At 37.8% G+C, this 19,285-nt stretch overlaps 1 protein-coding gene across 4 annotated transcripts in view; it reads left to right on the forward strand.

The window, feature by feature from the left end:
• dzip1l (DAZ interacting zinc finger protein 1-like) overlaps positions 1–19,285 on the forward strand; it is a 43,536-nt gene that overhangs the window by 12,344 nt on the left and 11,907 nt on the right. For all 4 annotated transcript variants that reach the window (XM_087255606.1, XM_087255607.1, XM_087255605.1 and 1 more), the window contains exons 5-11: positions 635–796; positions 995–1,123; positions 3,749–3,811; positions 3,892–4,038; positions 9,454–9,484; positions 9,589–9,651; positions 9,738–9,871. In XM_087255606.1, the coding sequence (XP_087111732.1) occupies positions 635–796; positions 995–1,123; positions 3,749–3,811; positions 3,892–4,038; positions 9,454–9,484; positions 9,589–9,651; positions 9,738–9,871 (729 nt within the window). The remainder of the gene's footprint in view (positions 1–634; positions 797–994; positions 1,124–3,748; positions 3,812–3,891; positions 4,039–9,453; positions 9,485–9,588; positions 9,652–9,737; positions 9,872–19,285) is intronic.

A 19,285-nucleotide genomic window follows, 5' to 3' on the forward strand; every position in this document is an offset into this window, starting at 1 on the left:
CCCTTCCAGCCACAACCCATCTCTGGGAAAAAAAAAAAATAAAAAAAAAAAAAATATATATATATATATATATATATATATATATTTTATATATATATATATATATATATATATATATATATATATATATATATATATATATATATATATATATATATAGTTTTAAAACAACTCCTATCCTCTTTGTTAATATCATTTCTTTTCTTGCAGTTTAATTGACATAATTTTTACAAAATAATGCATATAACATATACTTGCAAACTTTTTTGATTATCTCCCCCAAATAAAATGTACGTTTTTCTTAAACAAACACGTTTACGAATTTACATTTTTCAGATCCCTTAACTCTGATTAGTTATTTTGAAAGATATAATCAGATGTTTTAAAATACTGTTAACATATGTATTCGCTGTGAGTTCATCACGTTTTTATTGCAAATGTCACATAACACTAGAATTACTACATTTAAGGGATAGAATACATTCAAAAATCACATTTGCCATTTAATAACCAAAATTTTCAAGCTGCTCTTTTATGTACAGTGAAAGTGGAAAATATTGCACTTCAATGATTTTGTGTTCTCCCGTAAACTTAGCATTTAACCCAACTTGCAAAAATCATCAAAACAATTCAGGAACAAGAGCAGCAGCGAAGGAGAGAACAGTCAGAGAAGGAAGCACTGGAAAGATGGAAAGAAGATGAGAGAAGGAAGTTTAATCAGGAAATTGCTGATCTGAGACAACTGTTTCTCCAGGAGTCTAAAGAAATGGCAAGCAAGAGCTCATCTATTGAGGCTGTGAGTCCACATTGGTTTAAAATGAACATGTTTAAAGTGTGACCAGCAGATGGAGACAGATCATGCGTTTTGTATTTTGCCAGATATTCAATTGAGGAGCTACTGGATGAATATAATAGTGTTTCATATGGGATGGAAAGGTAGTTTGATGTTATTGTAACAATATTCTATGTGACTTTGTCCTTATTCTCTCTATAGAAACTGCTGGTGTTACAGAACAAAGAAATGGCTGGATTCAACAATGCAAGTTTACAACAAGACAGTGACCCTGAGAAAGAAATGAGAGAAAACAGAGAGAGAGAGTTGAGAGAGAGAATAGCCAGAAAGGTGAGTTTTTTTATTTTATTTGTTCAGCCAGGTGTGAATGATTAACACAGTGCACTTATAAAATGATTGATTCGTATTGTGATCTTTAATGGTTAAATTATTTTACAATGTCCTCTGTTTGCAATAAAGATTTTTTTTAATCTACAAAAATGAATAAATAAATAAAGTAAAATAGAGTTTCTGTAAAGGCTCGATAAATGATTCCATGCAGGTATAAAGTCCAAATAAATACTTTTAGAGGGTGTACTGAGTAATTCATAGACTAATTAAGGTTTGAAAAAGACCATAATATTTAACTAAGCTACAAAATAGATGATCAAAATCAGATCAAAAAGTTCATTCCGCTGTGGCGACCCCGGATTAATAAAGGGACTAAGATGACAAGAAAATGAATGAATGAATGAACAAATAAATTTATAGATTTATCAAGTAACACACTGATTAAAATAATTGTCCACAATAATATATTTTTGTTGTATCTACAATAGTTTTAGTGACTGTCATAAAAAAAATAGTTTAAATGGTGGTAAATCAACAAATTAAAAGGAAACCTGAAGAAAGAAAACTATTATTTTTAAAAAGTCAACATGAAGGTAGTTCTTTTGCTTCGCATCAAGCTGCTAATAATCCTGGGCTTTATTCTGTGCCTGTATGTACTTTATCCTGCTTTTTTAATGTAAAAATTAAACAAAACACTGTTCTAAGCTTTAATAGTTCATTAAATTGTTTTATTAAACACCAAGCTGACAGAAAAAATAGCTGAATGGAGAATACAATTACTTTTTAGTATTTTTTTAGTCAAAAGATGAATGAATAATCAGTCAAAAACAATCAAAAACAGTACTGCTACAGACAAGCGTATAAATTTGATGTGAACATATTGCCTTGTTGATTGAAAATACTTGGGTGAACTTGTGCTATTAGTTTTTGTGGTTGTAACGGGAATAATATAGCTTGGAATGTTGTGAGTGATCAATTAGAATCAAGTTTTAATAGAGCACAGAATCTAGTTTTTTCAGTTTTTATAAAGCAATGAAATGAAGTTTCAGTAAATGTGTAAAATGTGAAATACAGGCTTTCCACGGGGCATTAAAAAGCAATAAAAGTCATTAAATACATTTTAGCAAAATAAAGACCTTTTATTTTTATAAACTATTTTCATTTTATATACTATTAATTTTGGTTAATTATTTAGTTAATTAAAAAGTATTGCTTTTTAAAGAAAAGCAGTTTTACCAAAGTATTTTGAATATAGCTTCAGTAATAACTTACTTTAAATTACTATTGCAAATTGTGATTAAAAACACAGAACCAGTTTGGTCATTTGGTCCAACCAGTGCAAAACTGGTGTGACACAGGATATTTAGATAAGCCATCATGAAACAGACAAGCATTCATTGTACTTGGTTCATTTAGAGATGTGATTGAACCACATGATAAAAGATTTCTGGTGACTGTGGAGATCATTTAAGTACAGTGAACTCATTGTCATGTTCAAGAATCCAGTCTTAAATAATTCACGATTTATGACATGATGCATTATCCTGCTGGAAGTAGCCATCAGAAGATATGTACACTGTGGTCATAAAGGGATAGACATGGTCAACAAAAATACTCAGGTAGTCTGTGGCGTTGACATGATGCTCAATTGATACTAATGGGCCCAAAGTGTGCCAAGAAAATACAAGACCACATTACACCACCACCAGCCTGAATTGTTGATACAAGGCAGAAGATGGATCCATGTTTTCATGTTGTTGACGCCAAATTCTGAAATCGAGACTCATCAGACCAGGCAACATTTTTTCAATCTTCTATTGTCCAATTTGGTGAGGCTGTGCAAATTGTTACTTCAGTTTCCTGACAGGAGTGGGTCACAGTCTGCTGCTGTAGCCCATCTGCCTCAAGGTTGGACGTGTTCTGCATTCAAAGATGCTCTTCTGCATACTTTGGTTGTAGAGAGTGGTTATTTGAGTTACTGTTGCCTTTCCATTAGCTGGAACCAGTCTGGCCATCTCACGTGATATTTTCTCTTTTTCTGACTATTCTCTGTAAACCCTAGAAATGGTTGTGCTTGGAAATCCCAGTAGATCAGCAGATTCTGAAATACGCAGACCAGCCCATCTGGCACCAACAAACATGCCATGTTCAAAGTCACTTAAATCATCTTTCCTCCCCATTCTGATGCTTGGTTTAAACTGCAGCAGATCGTCTTGACCATGTTTACATGACTAAATGCAATGAGTTGCTGCCATGTGATTGGCTGATTAGAAATTTGCGTTAACGAGCAGTTGGACAGATGTACCTAATAAAGTGGCTAGTGATTGTAGATATCTTCAATTAAATGTTGACTGTTTAAGCTGTCCCCTAGGCCATTTCTAATTCTAAATTCTGTTCAGAGTAATATTTCTTTTGTTGTGTTATCGTGAAACCACGATTTAATAGAATCAAAATATTTACTTATAAGTAAAAAAACATGCACATATACTGTACATGTGTATATGGAGTCCATGGTTTGTTGTGGGTTGTGTATGACATTACAATTTAAAATAAGGCATAAACAAGCATTAAATGAGATTTTAAGATACCTGCAGAAACCCTGAAATATATGTTTTATTGATTTAGAAAAGTGAATGGAGAAGAAAATTTCAGGAAGCACAGAAAAGACATCAGCAGGAAAACAAAGAGGCAAGTCTTTCTGGTAATGCAATCAAATGCATCATGTTAAACTCATCTCATAACATCTATAATTTCTATGTGTGTCACAGCTAAAAAGTGAAAACTCCAGGCTTCTAAAGGCCTTGTCTGTAGAAAAAAACTCCACTTCCAGTGTGCAGAAGCTTCAGCAGCAGGTCGTCTCTCTGTCCTCTCAGCTGAGTCAGAAGGACAGACTCATCAAATCCCAGGAGGAGAAGGTTGGTTATTTACTCCACAATCAGAAACAGAGGATGAAAGTCAGCTGTAATGCCATGCTCTTTTCAGGAAATGTTGCCTTAATAGCAAAGTGCCACTAGAGACACCAAACAGAATTACAAAAATAATGTTTTTAGATTCCAGTGCTTATCTTCAAAAGTCTTTTGTTAGTCTTTATAAGTAACATCTTATTGGCTTTGTGCACAGAAGTCAGTTAACAGGTTGTTGCAGGCTGTCATTAAAAAAGATAAAATAAAATAATAATATTGTATACCAGTGTTATTTTCATAAATGTAAACTGAAAGTTAGACTTAATCTGTTGGTCAAATTATTATTATTATTATTAATAATAATAATAACAATACTACTACTAATAATAATAATAGTAACTAAATAAATAAAGCTAACAACAGTTATGGAAAAACGAACTAAAATAAAATAATAATTAGCAAAAATAAATTATTATTTTCAGAGTTAATAAGCACTCATCCTGTGGCTGAAAATATCACCTGCGGCTGTTTAGAAGAATACCTGAAGAGCTTTTTAAACACTGAGTGTGTTTAGAGCTAGGGTTAACCTAACTCTAACTCTATAACCAAACACATGAGTCAAACACATTTATATAGAAAAACAAGGCTGTAGATGATTTGATCTGTTTTTTCATGTGCCAAACAATGTTCACTGGGCATGTTTAATGTTATATTATATTTAATTTGAATAAGTTTGTCTGCATTTTTCAGGATTTTATTATTGTACTTTAGTTATAGGAAAATGCAAAAATTATTTGTATCTAAATATTAACCTCTTCAGGCCCGAATTATGGTCCAAGTTTCTAAAAATGTAAAAGTATGTTTTCACGGTTCCAGAGGCTCCTTTAAATGAGACCAAATTACAAAATTGCAAATTCTACAACCTTTAAGTATATATATATATATATATATATATATATATATATATATATATATATATATATATATATATATATATATATATGACGACGCGGTGGTTCGAACCTCGACTGGGTCAGCTGGCATTTCTGTGTGGAGTTCTCCCCGCATCCGCATGGGTTTCCTGTGGGTGCTCCAGTTTCCGCCACAGTCCAAAGACATGTGGTTCAGGTGAATTAGGTAGGCTAAATTGTCCGTAGTGTATGTGTGTGAATGAATGTGAATGGATGTTTCCCAGTGATGGGTTGCAGCTGGAAGGGAATCCGCTGCGTAAAAATGTGCTGGATAAGTTGGCGATTTATTCCACTGTGGCGACCCGGATCAATAAAGGGACTAAGCCAAAAAGAATATGAATGAATGAAAGTATACACTTTTTTGTCTATTTCAATGGACATCAGGTCAGAACAGTTCAGAACATTATACCAACATAAAATACGAAAAAAAAAAAAAAAAAAAAGATTGTTGGTATAATCTTGAAATTTATTTTCAAAATCACTAAGCTTAAGACTGTACCATTTTAATTTTTAGATTTTTTTTGTACACTACTTGACAAAAGTCTTTTCGTCAATCTCAGTTGTAAGAGCAACAATTTCATGGAGCCAAGATTCTCACAAAAATCAGGCAAGATTGGTGAAGGAAAAAAACATGGTTTGGGGTTACATTTAGAATAGGGGCATGTGAGCGATCTGCAGAATGGATGGCAACATCAACAGCCATAACATTGAGTTATCAAGACATTTGTGCTGCCCATTACATTACAAACCACAGAAGAGGGCAAATTCTTCAGCAGGATAGCGCTCCCTCTCATATTTCTGCCTCCACATCAAAGTTCCTCTAAGCAAAGAAGGTCAAGGTGCTCCAGGATTGGCCAGCCCAGTCATTAGGCATGAACATTATAGACCAATTACCATGTTTATAAACATTCAGGATGCACGTGCACGGAGGTGGCAGAAAAAAAACAGGAGCGCTAGCATTTATAGCGAGGAAATGACATCCGAAGCGGTACAAAGTTTGTTGTTGTCTTAATAATAAGATATATTGATTACATATTAGATTTAATATTAACATAATGCTTTCAGCGTATTATAACAACTCATCACCCAGTGATAAGCACAGTGATTCTGCAAAATTAACGTCAAAGTGAGTGACGTTCTTCTGACAGGTCCATCTGCAATAGCACCCTCCCAATGGATATTGGATAAGACGAAATGGCCAAGCATCCAGCCCCAAATATACTATCTCAATGAAGCTCCAAAGCTGCATCCGAAACCGCATACTTCCATACTATATAGTACGCTAAAATCAGTATGTGAGCCGAGTAGTATGTCCGAATTCATAGAATTCAAAAATCAGTTTCCGAGAACTACCTGGATAACTTAATACTTCCGGCGAGATTCTAGAGTGCGCATCCCATGCATGCTGCGCTATCCCATGATGTCCCGCAAGCGAATTCATGAATGGGAGTAAAGCAACGCAATTGACGCAGGTAGGTCACATGACCATGACAAAATGGCGGATGTAGTATGTCCGAATTCCATTCATACTTTTCACATTTATACTGTATAGAACGTACCTTTCTAACGGCCGAGTAGTACGTTTAAATTCAAATGCAGTACCTACCAAGTAGTAGGCGGTTTTGGACGCAGCCCAAGTGTTTTAACAAGAAAGAAGTTAAAGGCCTACAAATCTTTGGATGCCAACAATTTTGTTCTGTGTGGTCATGTGCAAGAAATAATGTTCCATGATTACCAGATTCACCACTTTGTAGTGCTAAAAACGAGGTTCTGCCTAGCCAAAGACAAGGAAAGAAGACGAAGCTATACAAGGCCTGGGCAGTCATCAACAAGCAGAACAAATGCATTTTGACAGCGAACTGCACCTGTACGGCAGGCTATGTGAACGTACAAATAAAGGTAAAGTGGGCTTTATATTCGCACTTTCAGACTTTCTCCTTAATAGGATAATTTCATAAAAGTAATATTTGCAAACTATAAATAGTGAATTCCTATTAGCAGCTAATGACTATCAAAGTACAACATTGTTCACATTTAAATAAACAATGTTAATGTTGTTTTCAAGTCACACTTGCAGGTTATTTCAGACCGAGCATTCAAAGTGCTGTGGTAAACAATATAGGGAGTGTGTCACAAGTTGTCTCTGAATGAATTTGTAAATATAAAACCAACTTAATAGCCTAATAACTTACACTTTCACGTTTCATACTTAGCATTCAGTGTCTGCAGTTTAATTAACCATGTTAATAAATGTTTTTGCTGAAATTATTGCTGCAGTCAAAAACCAGTACAATGTGTATAATTTAGCATAGTGTGAACTTACCTGATATAACATGAAAGTCCAGCATTTCTAATTAGGTTGTCACTTCATTCAGCTCCCTATTAGCCAAAGACGTCTGCAGTTGGCAGAAAAAGCAGTGTGGTGTACGGTAAAAGTTAAGTTTTCAAATTTTCGAATTTGGCGTCCTTCCGCACAACACAACATGTTTGCTATTGCAGTCAGCCTTTTTATGCAACTGAGGACCCGTGTGATGTAGGTTGTTAATTTGTCTATTGAGCATGTCTGGAGTAAGATGAAGAAGGAGGCTTTGAAGATGAATCCAAAGAATCTTGATAAACTTTGGGAGTCCAGCAAGAACGCTTTCTTTGCCATTCCAGATGACTTTATTAATAAGTTATTTGAGTCATTGAAGAGGTGTTTGGTTGCAGTCCTCCAAGCTCTTGGGAATAAATAATTAAATATTAAAGGCATGATCATATTTTATTTTGGTAAAATAAGCATAATCTAGAGGCCTTTGGCTTTCAAATAAGCCACTTCTGATGCCAAACGATCTACATCAACTAGAAGTCAAGGTATTATTTGCCGTTCCTAAAACTTGGATAGGGGACAAGACTTTTGTCAGGTAGTGTATAGTTTGCATTTTGTTTATAAAAAATGTATCATCACTGGACATAATGCCCACATCTAAGATATTTCCATCTGCTATATGCTCAAGAACTTCAAGATCTGTATATTATGCTTTTGAAATTGTTTTAGCAATTAATTGGTACATTATATAGTTTTATATATATATATATATATATATATATATATATATATATATATATATATATATATATATATATATATATAAATATATATATATATATATATATATATATATAAATATATATATATATATATATATATATATATATATATATATATATATATATATATATATATATATATATAAATTCAATCAGCATTACTGGAGATTTAAATTCCTTAACAGATTTTGAACTCATTGTATATCCTAATGGACAGACATATTCCTTATCTAAAGCTTAAAATGTTACAAAAGAGTGTAGTAACACTTTTTTTACATTAAATCTATGAAAAATTGGCAAATATATCAATAAATCTGAATAAAAACATTGTAAATGTGGCTTATGTCTGTGTCTGGAGTGAAGCGATGCCGTGCTGCTTTTCAGTGTTGTGGATTTTTTTCAAGTTACAATATGCCGAACCTTACAGCCATTTGATTGGATTAGATCATAAAAAGCTCAGGAAGCACAAAAAAAAAACCAAATAAATAAAAAATGTTATGTCCTTTATAATGGACAGTATTTAAGCAATGACCCCATTTAATTAGTATGGTTTTGTGTTCATGCTTGTCTAAATATGCATTTTATTGACCTTATTCTAAAATGCGGAAGTGTGCCTGTTTTCGCGATTGTCTTAGAACTTCCGATTCAGTCGCCTATAGGAGAAATGACTGGGAAAATTAAACGCCAGAAAACGATCAAACTACTTGCTCTACAAACAGATGTTTGCCTGGCTAAGCAGACCAAGTAAAATAATAAAATAAGTAAATATCAAATTTCAACATCAAGCGGCGTAATGAGCAGTTTTTAACGTCAAAAAATGAATGGAAGTGAATGAGACCGGAAGTCTCAAGCCAAAAAGATTCAAATGGCAGCACCCGCTCGTCGGCGGAGAATAAGGTGAATATATGTATTACTAAGTGAATTAATATATCAAAATGTGCAAAAACCAAACTTTGTTTTTGTCTGTTAACTCTGCTAAACTATAATTACTAAAACTAAAAGTGAAACTAATATATGAAAACTAAATATAATTTTGTTGACAAAATATAAACCTACATAAATAAATAAATATAGATTGTAACTACAATTAAACAACAATATATAGCACATTAAAAATAGTATTGAAATAATGTCTAGTTTAAAACTGCAAAACCATATTAAACCTGCTACAAACGTATAGCTTTTATATAGCTGTAGCTTTACTGAGGTAATTTCATACTGAAAATTGGCACTCTTCACCTTTACCTTCTTAAAGTAATAATTTAAAACTAGATTAATAAACTGAATTTAGTTATTGTAAAATGATATGCAAATGTCATGATTCTTAAACGCCAATTATCCTTCTAATTTATGCTTTATCACACAGATTAAAAAACTATCAGCCACCCCAGTCCCAGGTAATGAATTATATCTGCCATATGTGAACTTTGCTATTGCAAATTAAATAAAAATGACATGAATTGAATGAGGTTTTGTTCATTTTTTTTATTATATTTGGTAGTTTCAGTTGTTTCACTGAATGACCAGGATTCTTCAGAGGAGCCAGTGGAACAAGACAGAGATAGTAAGTGCTATTGTTGTTTTAAACTACTGCAGAGTGGATACTTTGATTATGCCATGGTGTGCTTAAAACAAAATGTGTGTGTACAGGTCAGGAAGATTCAGATGAACCCCAGTGGAAGGCTCCAAAGATACGTAAAGGAAAGCCTGCGCTGATGAGAGAATCTAAACCCATTCTAGAAGAATCACTGGAGCAAAAACTGGAGAATATGGGACTGCGAAAGGTAGAACACACTGACAAAACCAGAAATATAGATTTTAAAATTACTTTTTTATGAAAATTCACCATTTTTTCTAGAAAAGGAATGAATGAATGAAGTAAATAAACAGAATAATATATATATATATATATATATATATATATATATATATATATATATATATATATATATATATATATATATATATATATATTGGGGTTGGGCATCTAAGCTATAATGCCGATCCGATACGCATCTCGATACAAAGAATACGATCCGATATATTAGCGATACATTTGTGACATATTGCGATGCAACACGATACGATTTACACCCATATCATGATACAATGCGATAATTCAGCACTAACTTATTAGATCAAGTTTATGAGATTATGTGAAAGAGGATGCTGTGCCATTGAATGAGTTTGATTGATTATTTATTAACTTAAATTTATTTAATTATTTAATTATTAAAATTTATTAAATTTATTTAATTATACTTAAATTTTAATTATTAAATTTATTGACTTTTTTTTTTTTACAAACTGGCTTTTCTCTCAGAGCCAGAGTGTCAGTTTACAGTAGAGGGCCATTTTAGAACATATAGCACATATTATTTAAGTATTTTCAAGATAAACAGAATGTATAAGTGCAATATATATTAAAATATATATATTTGCACTCTTTCAACATAAAGGTTTAGCATTGCACAACAAGAATTGTGATTTAACTTTTCAACTATGAAAACAAGTTTTACAAAGATATATTTTGCCACTGAATATTCAAAACTTAAGGTCGTGAACTAGCAGTGTTATGCTGCTTTGAAACATCACTGTCACTGTAAACAACAGGCTAATAAAAATATAACAAACCAGCAATCTTCTTGCTGTGAGGTGGTCAAACTACCCACTGTGCCACCGTGACACCCATTATTTTTATCATTATTATTATTAATATTATTACTATTATTATAATTAAATAAAAATTAACAGAAGGAGGTGTTCAAAACCTTCGTTCTCCGTGACACTAGGCTGAATATCTTTGCAGATGAACAGGGCCGGCACGTCCATAGAGGCGACCTAGGCGGCCGCCTAGGGCGGCAGTATAGAGAGGGCGGCGTCCGCAACACCCGCATCCTCAGTTATGTCCGCGACACCTCCATCAGCGCCCGCTTGTCCTCAGTTATATCCGCGCATAGGGTGGCAGAATAGAGGTCCGCGACACCCGCGTCCTCAGTTATATCCGCGCATAGGGTGGAAGAATAGAGGTCCGCTACACCCGCGCGTCCTCAATTATATCCGCGCATAGGGCAGCAGAATAGAGGTCCGCGACACCGGCGCGTCCTCAGTTATATCCGCGCATAGGGCGGCAGAATAGAGGTCCACTGGAAGATGGAGCTTTCACAACAACACCGTGGCGCCGCTTCAAGTGAGATTTCAGATTAGTCGTACTGCCCGCGTATTTTACAGATGCGCGGCACACTTTTGCAAATTGCATCTGTCCTGTCATGTCGTCCATCCTTAAATCCATAATGTTGCCATACTTTAGATTTAAAACTCAGTGGGGAAAAAAATGTTTGTTTTGCTTCTCGCGCTTTCTGAGGGCGCACCACTAGCTTCATCCGCACACCTGATACACTGAGTTGTAGTGTAAGTGTACACATCCGCAAATCCGTTAGGCTTACTTTATGTAGGTCAATTAAATTATGCACCAAAAACAGGTTGACAACACTTGTTAATAAATAAAAAATACATTCTATATTAAAAATATAAGCTGTATCTTGGAAAAACCGATGCATCTCGCAAAAACTAATGCATCTCGATTTGCTTCCAAAATTTCATTCATCCTCTGCTGCTCAACCGATGCACTCGCATCATGCACGCGCATGACCGCGTATCGATACATATCGAATAATCTTCCCATCCCTAATATATATATATATATATATATATATATATATATATATATATATATATATATATATATATATATATATATATATATATATACAGTTAAATATGACTGTAAAAGTTATACTGTAACATTTTTTCATATTAAAGCCTTATTCCAAAATTGACTTTTTCTGTAACCATCCCCAGCCTTGTGCCTCAAGACAACCCTTTCTTGAAAGTCTACAGACAATTCCTTTGTTATCCCTGGGACCATATATTGTCACAGAGACAAACTCTGTGATTCCCTCCTCTGACCAGCAGTCATCGTTTCCTCTTCACTACATTTCCCATCTTCCCCGTACCGGGAATAATTACAGGTCCAGCTGAAATCACTTCACCATCTATTTAAGCAGACTGGTTTGTCTCACTCTTTGCAAAGTCTTGTTTGCATCTTGTTGACATTTCTGAGCATTTATATTCTGTCTTCATTTTTCTGTTGTGACCCTGCCTTCCTACCGTTTATGATTGTTTGCTGCCTGCCCTGACCATTTGCCTGTTGATGACCACAATTCTGTTTACTTTGCCATTTCTGACTATGATTATAATAAAGCTAGCACAATGGATCCCAATCCTTGTGACGAATCATTACAGAAGACTTCGCCATGCTACGATCCAGCAGCTATCACTCACTTATCCTCAGCAGTATCTACACAGGCAAGTCAACTCGCCGCACATCATCATCAGCTGAAACTGAAATCAAAACATAATTCCGCTTCTGTCGGGTCCCTGCTTTCAGCAACTGTTGCCTTGCAAAACTATGAGGAGTTTCTAAAAAGGCCTGGAGCCTACTTGCATATATAGGGCCCGGAGGCACAGCAGGTGCATCCGAAGGCCTTCCATAAGCCATTTCCCCAGGCATTCCGATTTCTCTGCCCAACATTAAAAGGGTGGGTGTGCATAAGTTGAGTCTTGCACAGCCGATCGGCATGCCATTAAAATAAATGGCAGGTGCTTGTCCCAATCTCGCTGATTAGTTTCAGTCACAATGGCTAGTTGTTCTGCCAGTGTTCTATTAAATCTTTCGACAAGACCGTCACTTTGTGGGTGAAAAGGGGTAGTCCTGGTCTTGTGGATCCCCAGTTTTACACACATAGCTGCAAATACCAGTGACTCAAAGTTTCGGCCTTGGTCACTGTGGATGGACTCAGGGACCCCAGAACGGCAAAACATCCCATCTACTAATGCATCTGCCACTGTCTCAGCTTCCTGGTCTGGTAGTGCGTACGCCTCTGGCCATTTCATAAAATAATCCATAGACGTCAACACAAACCTGTTGCCCCTCTCTGAGCGTTGGAATGGCCCCATTACATCTACCCCCACCCTCTCCATTGGCCCTCCTACAGCTGAAGGGGAGCAATGGACCGACCTGGGGGACCCTTATGGGCAGAGCAAGCATCACAGCGACAACAAAAATCCTCTCCATCTCTCCTCACCCGACCCCAGTACATTTACATTTACATTTAGTCATTTAGCAGATGCTTTTATCCAAAGCGACTTACAAATGAGGACAAGGAAGCAATTTACACAACTATAAGAGCAATAATGAATAAGTGCTATAGGCAAGTTTCAGGTCTGTAAAGTCTAAGAAGGAAAGTATTAGTACTTTTTTTTTTGTTGAGTACAATTAGTAATATATCCAGAAAGGAAATTGCAGATTATGAAGTGAAGTGGAGACTAAATAGTTTTTAGTCGTTTCTTGAAAACAACGAGTGACTCTGCCGTTTTGATGCCATTAGGGAGTTCATTCCAGCAACTGGGCAGATTGAACGCGAGCGTTCGGGAACATCAGAGCTTTGATTTGATGCTAGCAGCAACTGGCAGCCAGTGCAAACGGATGAGTAGCGGAGTGACATGTGCTCTTTTAGGTTCATTAAAGACCACTCGTGCTGCAGCGTTTTGGAGCAGCTGAAGAGGATTGATAGAGTTAGCTGGAAGCCCCGCTAGCAGAGAGTTGCAGTAGTCCAGTTTGGAGAGAACAAGAGCTTGAACAAGGAGTTGAGCTGCATGTTCTGATAAGAAGGGTCGGATCTTTCTGATGTTATAGAGTGCGAATCTGCACGATCGAGCAGTTCTAGAAATGTGTCAGAGAAGTTTAGTTGGTCATCAATCGTTACTCCAAGGCTTTTCACCATTTTGGATGCAGTAATGGTTGCCCCATCCATCTGGATTGAAAAGTCATAGTGTAGAGTCGGGTTGGCAGAAACTACAAGCATTTCCGTTTTCGCGAGGTTAAGCTGAAGATGATGATCTTTCATCCAGTGTGAAATGTCCAACAGGCAGGCTGAGATACGAGCTGAAACCGAGGGATCATCAGGATGAAAAGAGAGGTATCCCCAGTAAAAGCATAGCCTCATGTGGTTAAGTGTTTTTGTAGACACCAAAGTGTCCAGACCCCACTGTACCATGGGAAGCCCCAATAACCCCTTTACGCAACACTTTTGGTACCACCACCTGCCACCTTTCATCCCCAGTGGTGGGGTCTTTCCCCCCTCTCTCCAACCACCCATCCCTGCAAACGCAAGTTGGCCCATTAAGTTTTTGTGGACAGTGACAGAACGGCCACTTCCTCCCACGGTGGTCGTTGTTGGGCTTGGGCCCACTGGATTACGTGCTGCAGGTCTACATCTTCTTCTTGCAGCCGCTTCCAGTCCTCTATGCCCACAACCTCCATTGCCGCACACACCAGTGTACCCCCACACTTACAATCCGCAGAATTCTCCCCCACATCAATGTTCCCCAGCTCTCTGTCCCTGGCTTTCTTCTTGTCGCAGTAGTGACACCCAGCTATCGCACATGGCTCAACACTGCACGGTGAACTACCTTTATGTTGTACGCCTGAAGTTCTTCAATCCAGCATGCCAATTGGCCCTCTGGCTCTTTAAATGCCATAAGCCACTGGAGAGCAAAATCGTCAGTGTGTACAGTGAAATGTAACCCGCACAGGTAATACTTAAAATGGACAGAAAAAACCCTTCACAAACCTCCTGTAATATGAAGCCAAGCCAAGAAAAAATTTAAGCTGCTGTGCTGTGGTGGGAGCAGGCCAATTGCTCACAACCTGCACCTTCTCTTCCACTGTGCCAATTCCCTGTCCCCCCAATTTGTGTCCTAGAAATGTCAACTCCCTCCTAAACAATTTACATTTTTCTGGGTACAGCTTCAAGCCAGCCTCACTCACACGAACCAGTACATGAGTGAGGGATTTCAGTGAGGTTTGAAAAGAGCTACCATGGACCAGTTTGTCATCTAAATACACCAGACACTAAGACCTTGGAATACCTGACACCACCTTGTCCATTAACCTTGCAAACGTGGCAGGCACATTGCAGAGACCGAAACAGAGCACCCGAAACTGCCACAATCTTCGACTTGTACAAAAATCTGTTTTAGGCCTTGCATCAGGTGCAAGCGGTACCTGCCAATAGCCAGAACGGAGGTCCAAAGAAGTGTACCACAAGGACCCCACCACAAGGTCAAGTGACTCGTCAACCCGTGGAATGGGGTAGGAGTCCTTTCTGTTCACCTCATTAAGGCATCTGTAGTCAACACAAAATCTCCACTGCCGCCCCTTCTTAAGCACTAAGACTATCGGTGCACCCCATGCACTCTTTGCGGGCTCAATTATTCTTGCTTGAGCCATTTCTGTCAAGGCCTTATCAGCAACGTATTGTCGTACTAAGGGGAGTCTCTGTGGTCGCAGCCTAATGGCTGTGGCATCTCCAGTCTCTATTTCATGTTGCACTAGGTGTGTTTGCCCCACATCTCCCTCCCTAAATGCAAAACAGTGGTTGAAATTAAATAACAAATCCCAAAACTGCTTCTGTTGACACTCATCCAAGCCCTCACAATTTTTACGCCATAACTCTTTTAGATCCCCCAACCCTGTCTCCCCCCCAAGATAGGAAACCAGAGTGCTGGTTTCCGGCCCTTGTATGTCAAGGGATTGTGGGGCCACCCTGGGATAGACCACAGGCAGGACATGGGTTAAGGGAGTAGGAGAATTGTTTACCCCTTGATGACTGTTTGCAGCTTTGTTGTGGTTTAGCAAGTGTGATAGATTCTCCCCCACATTAGGGTTCCCAGGAGATGTTTTGGCCTCTAGGAGACCTGTAAAAGACATGCCCATGTTATTTCCAGTGGACATGATAACCTCAGGACCTTCAGAGCGGAGCATGCCATTCTTTAAGTCTAACTGACAACCTGAACTTCTTTGGAAGTCTAGCCCTAGAATACAAGGGTTCTGGACAGAAGCACCCACACAGTGACTTCCCTCCAGTGAGCTCAACCTCCCCTTTACCCTTTATTGGTGCGAGTTCCCCTGTCACTGTGGATAACCGCACAGTGGTGGGCTCCAGTCTGGCATTGGTTGGTACCAAATGTGGTTTTATGACCGTCACAGTAGAGCCTGTATCCACCAATGCCACTCATGGAACTCCTTCTACTAAAATTGGTACATGGCAAAAATCACTAACACATGTTCGACCTATCACAACTACAGATGCTTTTGGCCCATATTTCCCCTCCCCCAACAGAACATGTTTTATCTCTGATTGACAAACTTCTTTGCCCCCTGAAGGAAAAGTCACATGGCTGGGAGGAGAGTTGGGGGTCTGCACGTCCCTGCTTATGCGGACCCCTGGCTGTTTCCCTGGTTCACCGCTAGATTAGGACACTGACTAAATGTCCAGTTTGCCCACAACCCCAACAAACCCTTGGTCTAGTGCGAAGACATTGCTCTGGTTACAGTGTCACAGATCTAATTAACTCAGTTATCTCTGACACCCAGGCTGGTCTTTCACTTAACCCCTCCCCCACACCAGCAGACCTTACTGGAACAATTTTGTGATGACTCTCTTCTAATGTAAGGGTTCCACAAACAATCCCTCTCTTTAAAGACATCTCTAAAGCATCCTGTAGGGTTTGTGGGTGGGCAAGTTGTGTTTGTCTGCGGAGCTCCACAGGGGTAAGAACCTGAACGAACTGGTCTCTTGCAAGCTTCCCTTGCACAGAGGGAGGCATGTGGGCATATGCACGTCGAGTCAGATTCTCAATGTCATTTGCCAAAACTCTCAGCTGCTCTCTTGGAAGCCTGTGTCTATTATGCAGTTTAGAACGCAGGAGGCCTGCCTGCCTAATTGGCCAAACCGTCATTTCAGAGCGCAGACAAGTGCATTATAGTCATGTCTGTGTTCAGGGCTAAGAAGTAACAAGCAGGACAGGGCATCATCAGGAAGGCACATAGCCAATTCAGGACCTTTGAGCCCCCAGCTTGAGCCAGCAATTCAAATTGCACATGAAAAGCATCCCAATCAGCTTTACCTGAAAATTTGGGTGTTTTAACAGTTACTATAGCTGTAGTGCTGCGGCCGCCACTGCATTTGCTTCCGTCGGCCGGCAACGCAGATCCGCAAGGGCTGCCATGTTTATTTACTTCGTCAGGCAGCGCAACTCCATTGGCACAGTCATATTTAATTTTATCCACAACCAGCAGGGTTTCAAAGGTGCCGCCTAAACCTTTTCAAACATGCCACAATATTCACAAGATTTAAACATGTAGATTATTTAAGGTAGGCAAATGCGGTGATTACTAATGGTGTAGGTATATTTTGCAGCCAGTTAAGACCAGTGATTTTGTCCTCTCATAGTATACAGTAAAGTTTTCCGGAGTTGTTTAAATTCAAGAATAAATTATTGAATGTTTCTCTCACGACAGTGCAAGCAGTCAGCTGCAAAGCCAAGCAAAAGTAGGCTTAAATAAAAAAAAAAATAAAAATAATGCAAAAACGCATACAAGCAAAAGTCAAATCCTGGACATTTTAGGACATTTAGAATCCTGGCCAGACAAATTTTTAAGTCACAAAAAGGTATGTCTTTGTGGGTCTGCAGTGCGGGGATGCTGACAGTTCACAGGCGCACAGAACGAAATGTGTAAGGAGAGAGGATTTTCCACTACATCAATCACTACATCGGATGTTTGGTTAAATTAGGCGGATACAAAATTGTGTAGAAGATTGATTATAACTGTAAAAAATGTGTCACTAAATATACTTAAACGGCCCGCCCAAGTAAAGTATAGTCAGCTTTTACTTGGCCCACATGCCGCAGTGAATTACGGTACATGACTGGACCAAGTCTGGCTTCCGGGCAAGGGCCAAACACAGACCATATCTGGGCCAGGTCTTAGCCAAGTTAGTAACCCATAACAGGCCCTGAACTGGGCCAGTTATGGCACATGAATGGTCATTGTCTGGAAGCCAGACTTGGTCCAGTCATGTACCGTAATTCACTGCGGCATGTGGGCCAGGCAAAAGGCTGATTGTGTGGGCCAGAGCTGGGCCAGAGAAATTTTGCTATGTGGGCCATAACTGGCCCTCAACCGGACCAGATCAAGATAATATTTGGAACCAAAACTGAGCCATAATTAAACCATGTTAAGACCAGTCTTTAACCAGAGAGCCCAAAAGTGAGCCACACCTAAGCCTAATCCACATGAACTAAACCTGCAGCCAAACTAAACCCTTCCCAGATCAAATCACAACAATGACTGTTCTGAACAATATTTATTATTTCACATTTAAGAAAACATGACAAAACAAGGGAAATCATCATACTGTAAATCTTTAACATCAGAACACACAGCATTTTGCACTCTTTTAAGTTGCAAATCCCATATAAGCAAGTTCTTCAACCAGTTTTCTCCTGATTCTCCTTTCGCTTCTGTCTCTCTTTCCTGCCACCATCCCTATCTGGGGCCAGATATAGCCATTTTTTGATGGTTGAGTCCATGTCTTTTTCTGAGGCTTCAGATGTCAGGCGGTTTCGTCTCACAGCCGCTGAAACAGTGGCTTTCAATGTTTTTCATTAGCATTTTTATCAACAGTTAAAAAAAAAAAACATTATTGGAAACATTAACTCTTGTATTTGTTGCTATTAGTTTTTCCTACTATGAAAGTCAAATACATGTTTTCTGCTTTTTTCAAAACATTTTATTTGGTGTTTAATAGAAAAAAAAAAATCATAAAGATTTGGAACCATTTGAGGAGAGTAATTGTACACTAATTTTTGTGTGAACTATCCCTTTAAATCTATTTCTCTAACCTGTTTACTCTTTTAACTTAACATTAATAGTTTAGGCATGAAACAAACTTATCTAAAATTGCCTATTTATTCACATGCACATAAAAATAGAGAGCTTTCTTATCCACGTAAGCACATAATGTATACAGCATACTCAAATTTGATATATCTTAGCTTTAATTAAGCATATTTCCTCATAATTTAGGCTTCGTTTTTGTTCATAATACAAATATAATACATGAAAGATCTCCCTTTCCAATGCATGCATGCATGCGTGCGTGCGTGCTAGAGAGGGGTGTGATTTTATAATACATTTTGAATCATTCCAAGTGATCGTTCTGTTTTTGATTGAAATGCCCTTCATCTCTCGCTTTATTACGTAAACAGCAACTTTGCAAGGGCTATGG

Source organism: Danio rerio, chromosome 6, assembly GCF_052040795.2.
Source record: "Danio rerio strain M-AB ecotype USA chromosome 6, GRCz13ab, whole genome shotgun sequence".
Classification (NCBI taxonomy): domain Eukaryota; kingdom Metazoa; phylum Chordata; class Actinopteri; order Cypriniformes; family Danionidae; genus Danio; species Danio rerio.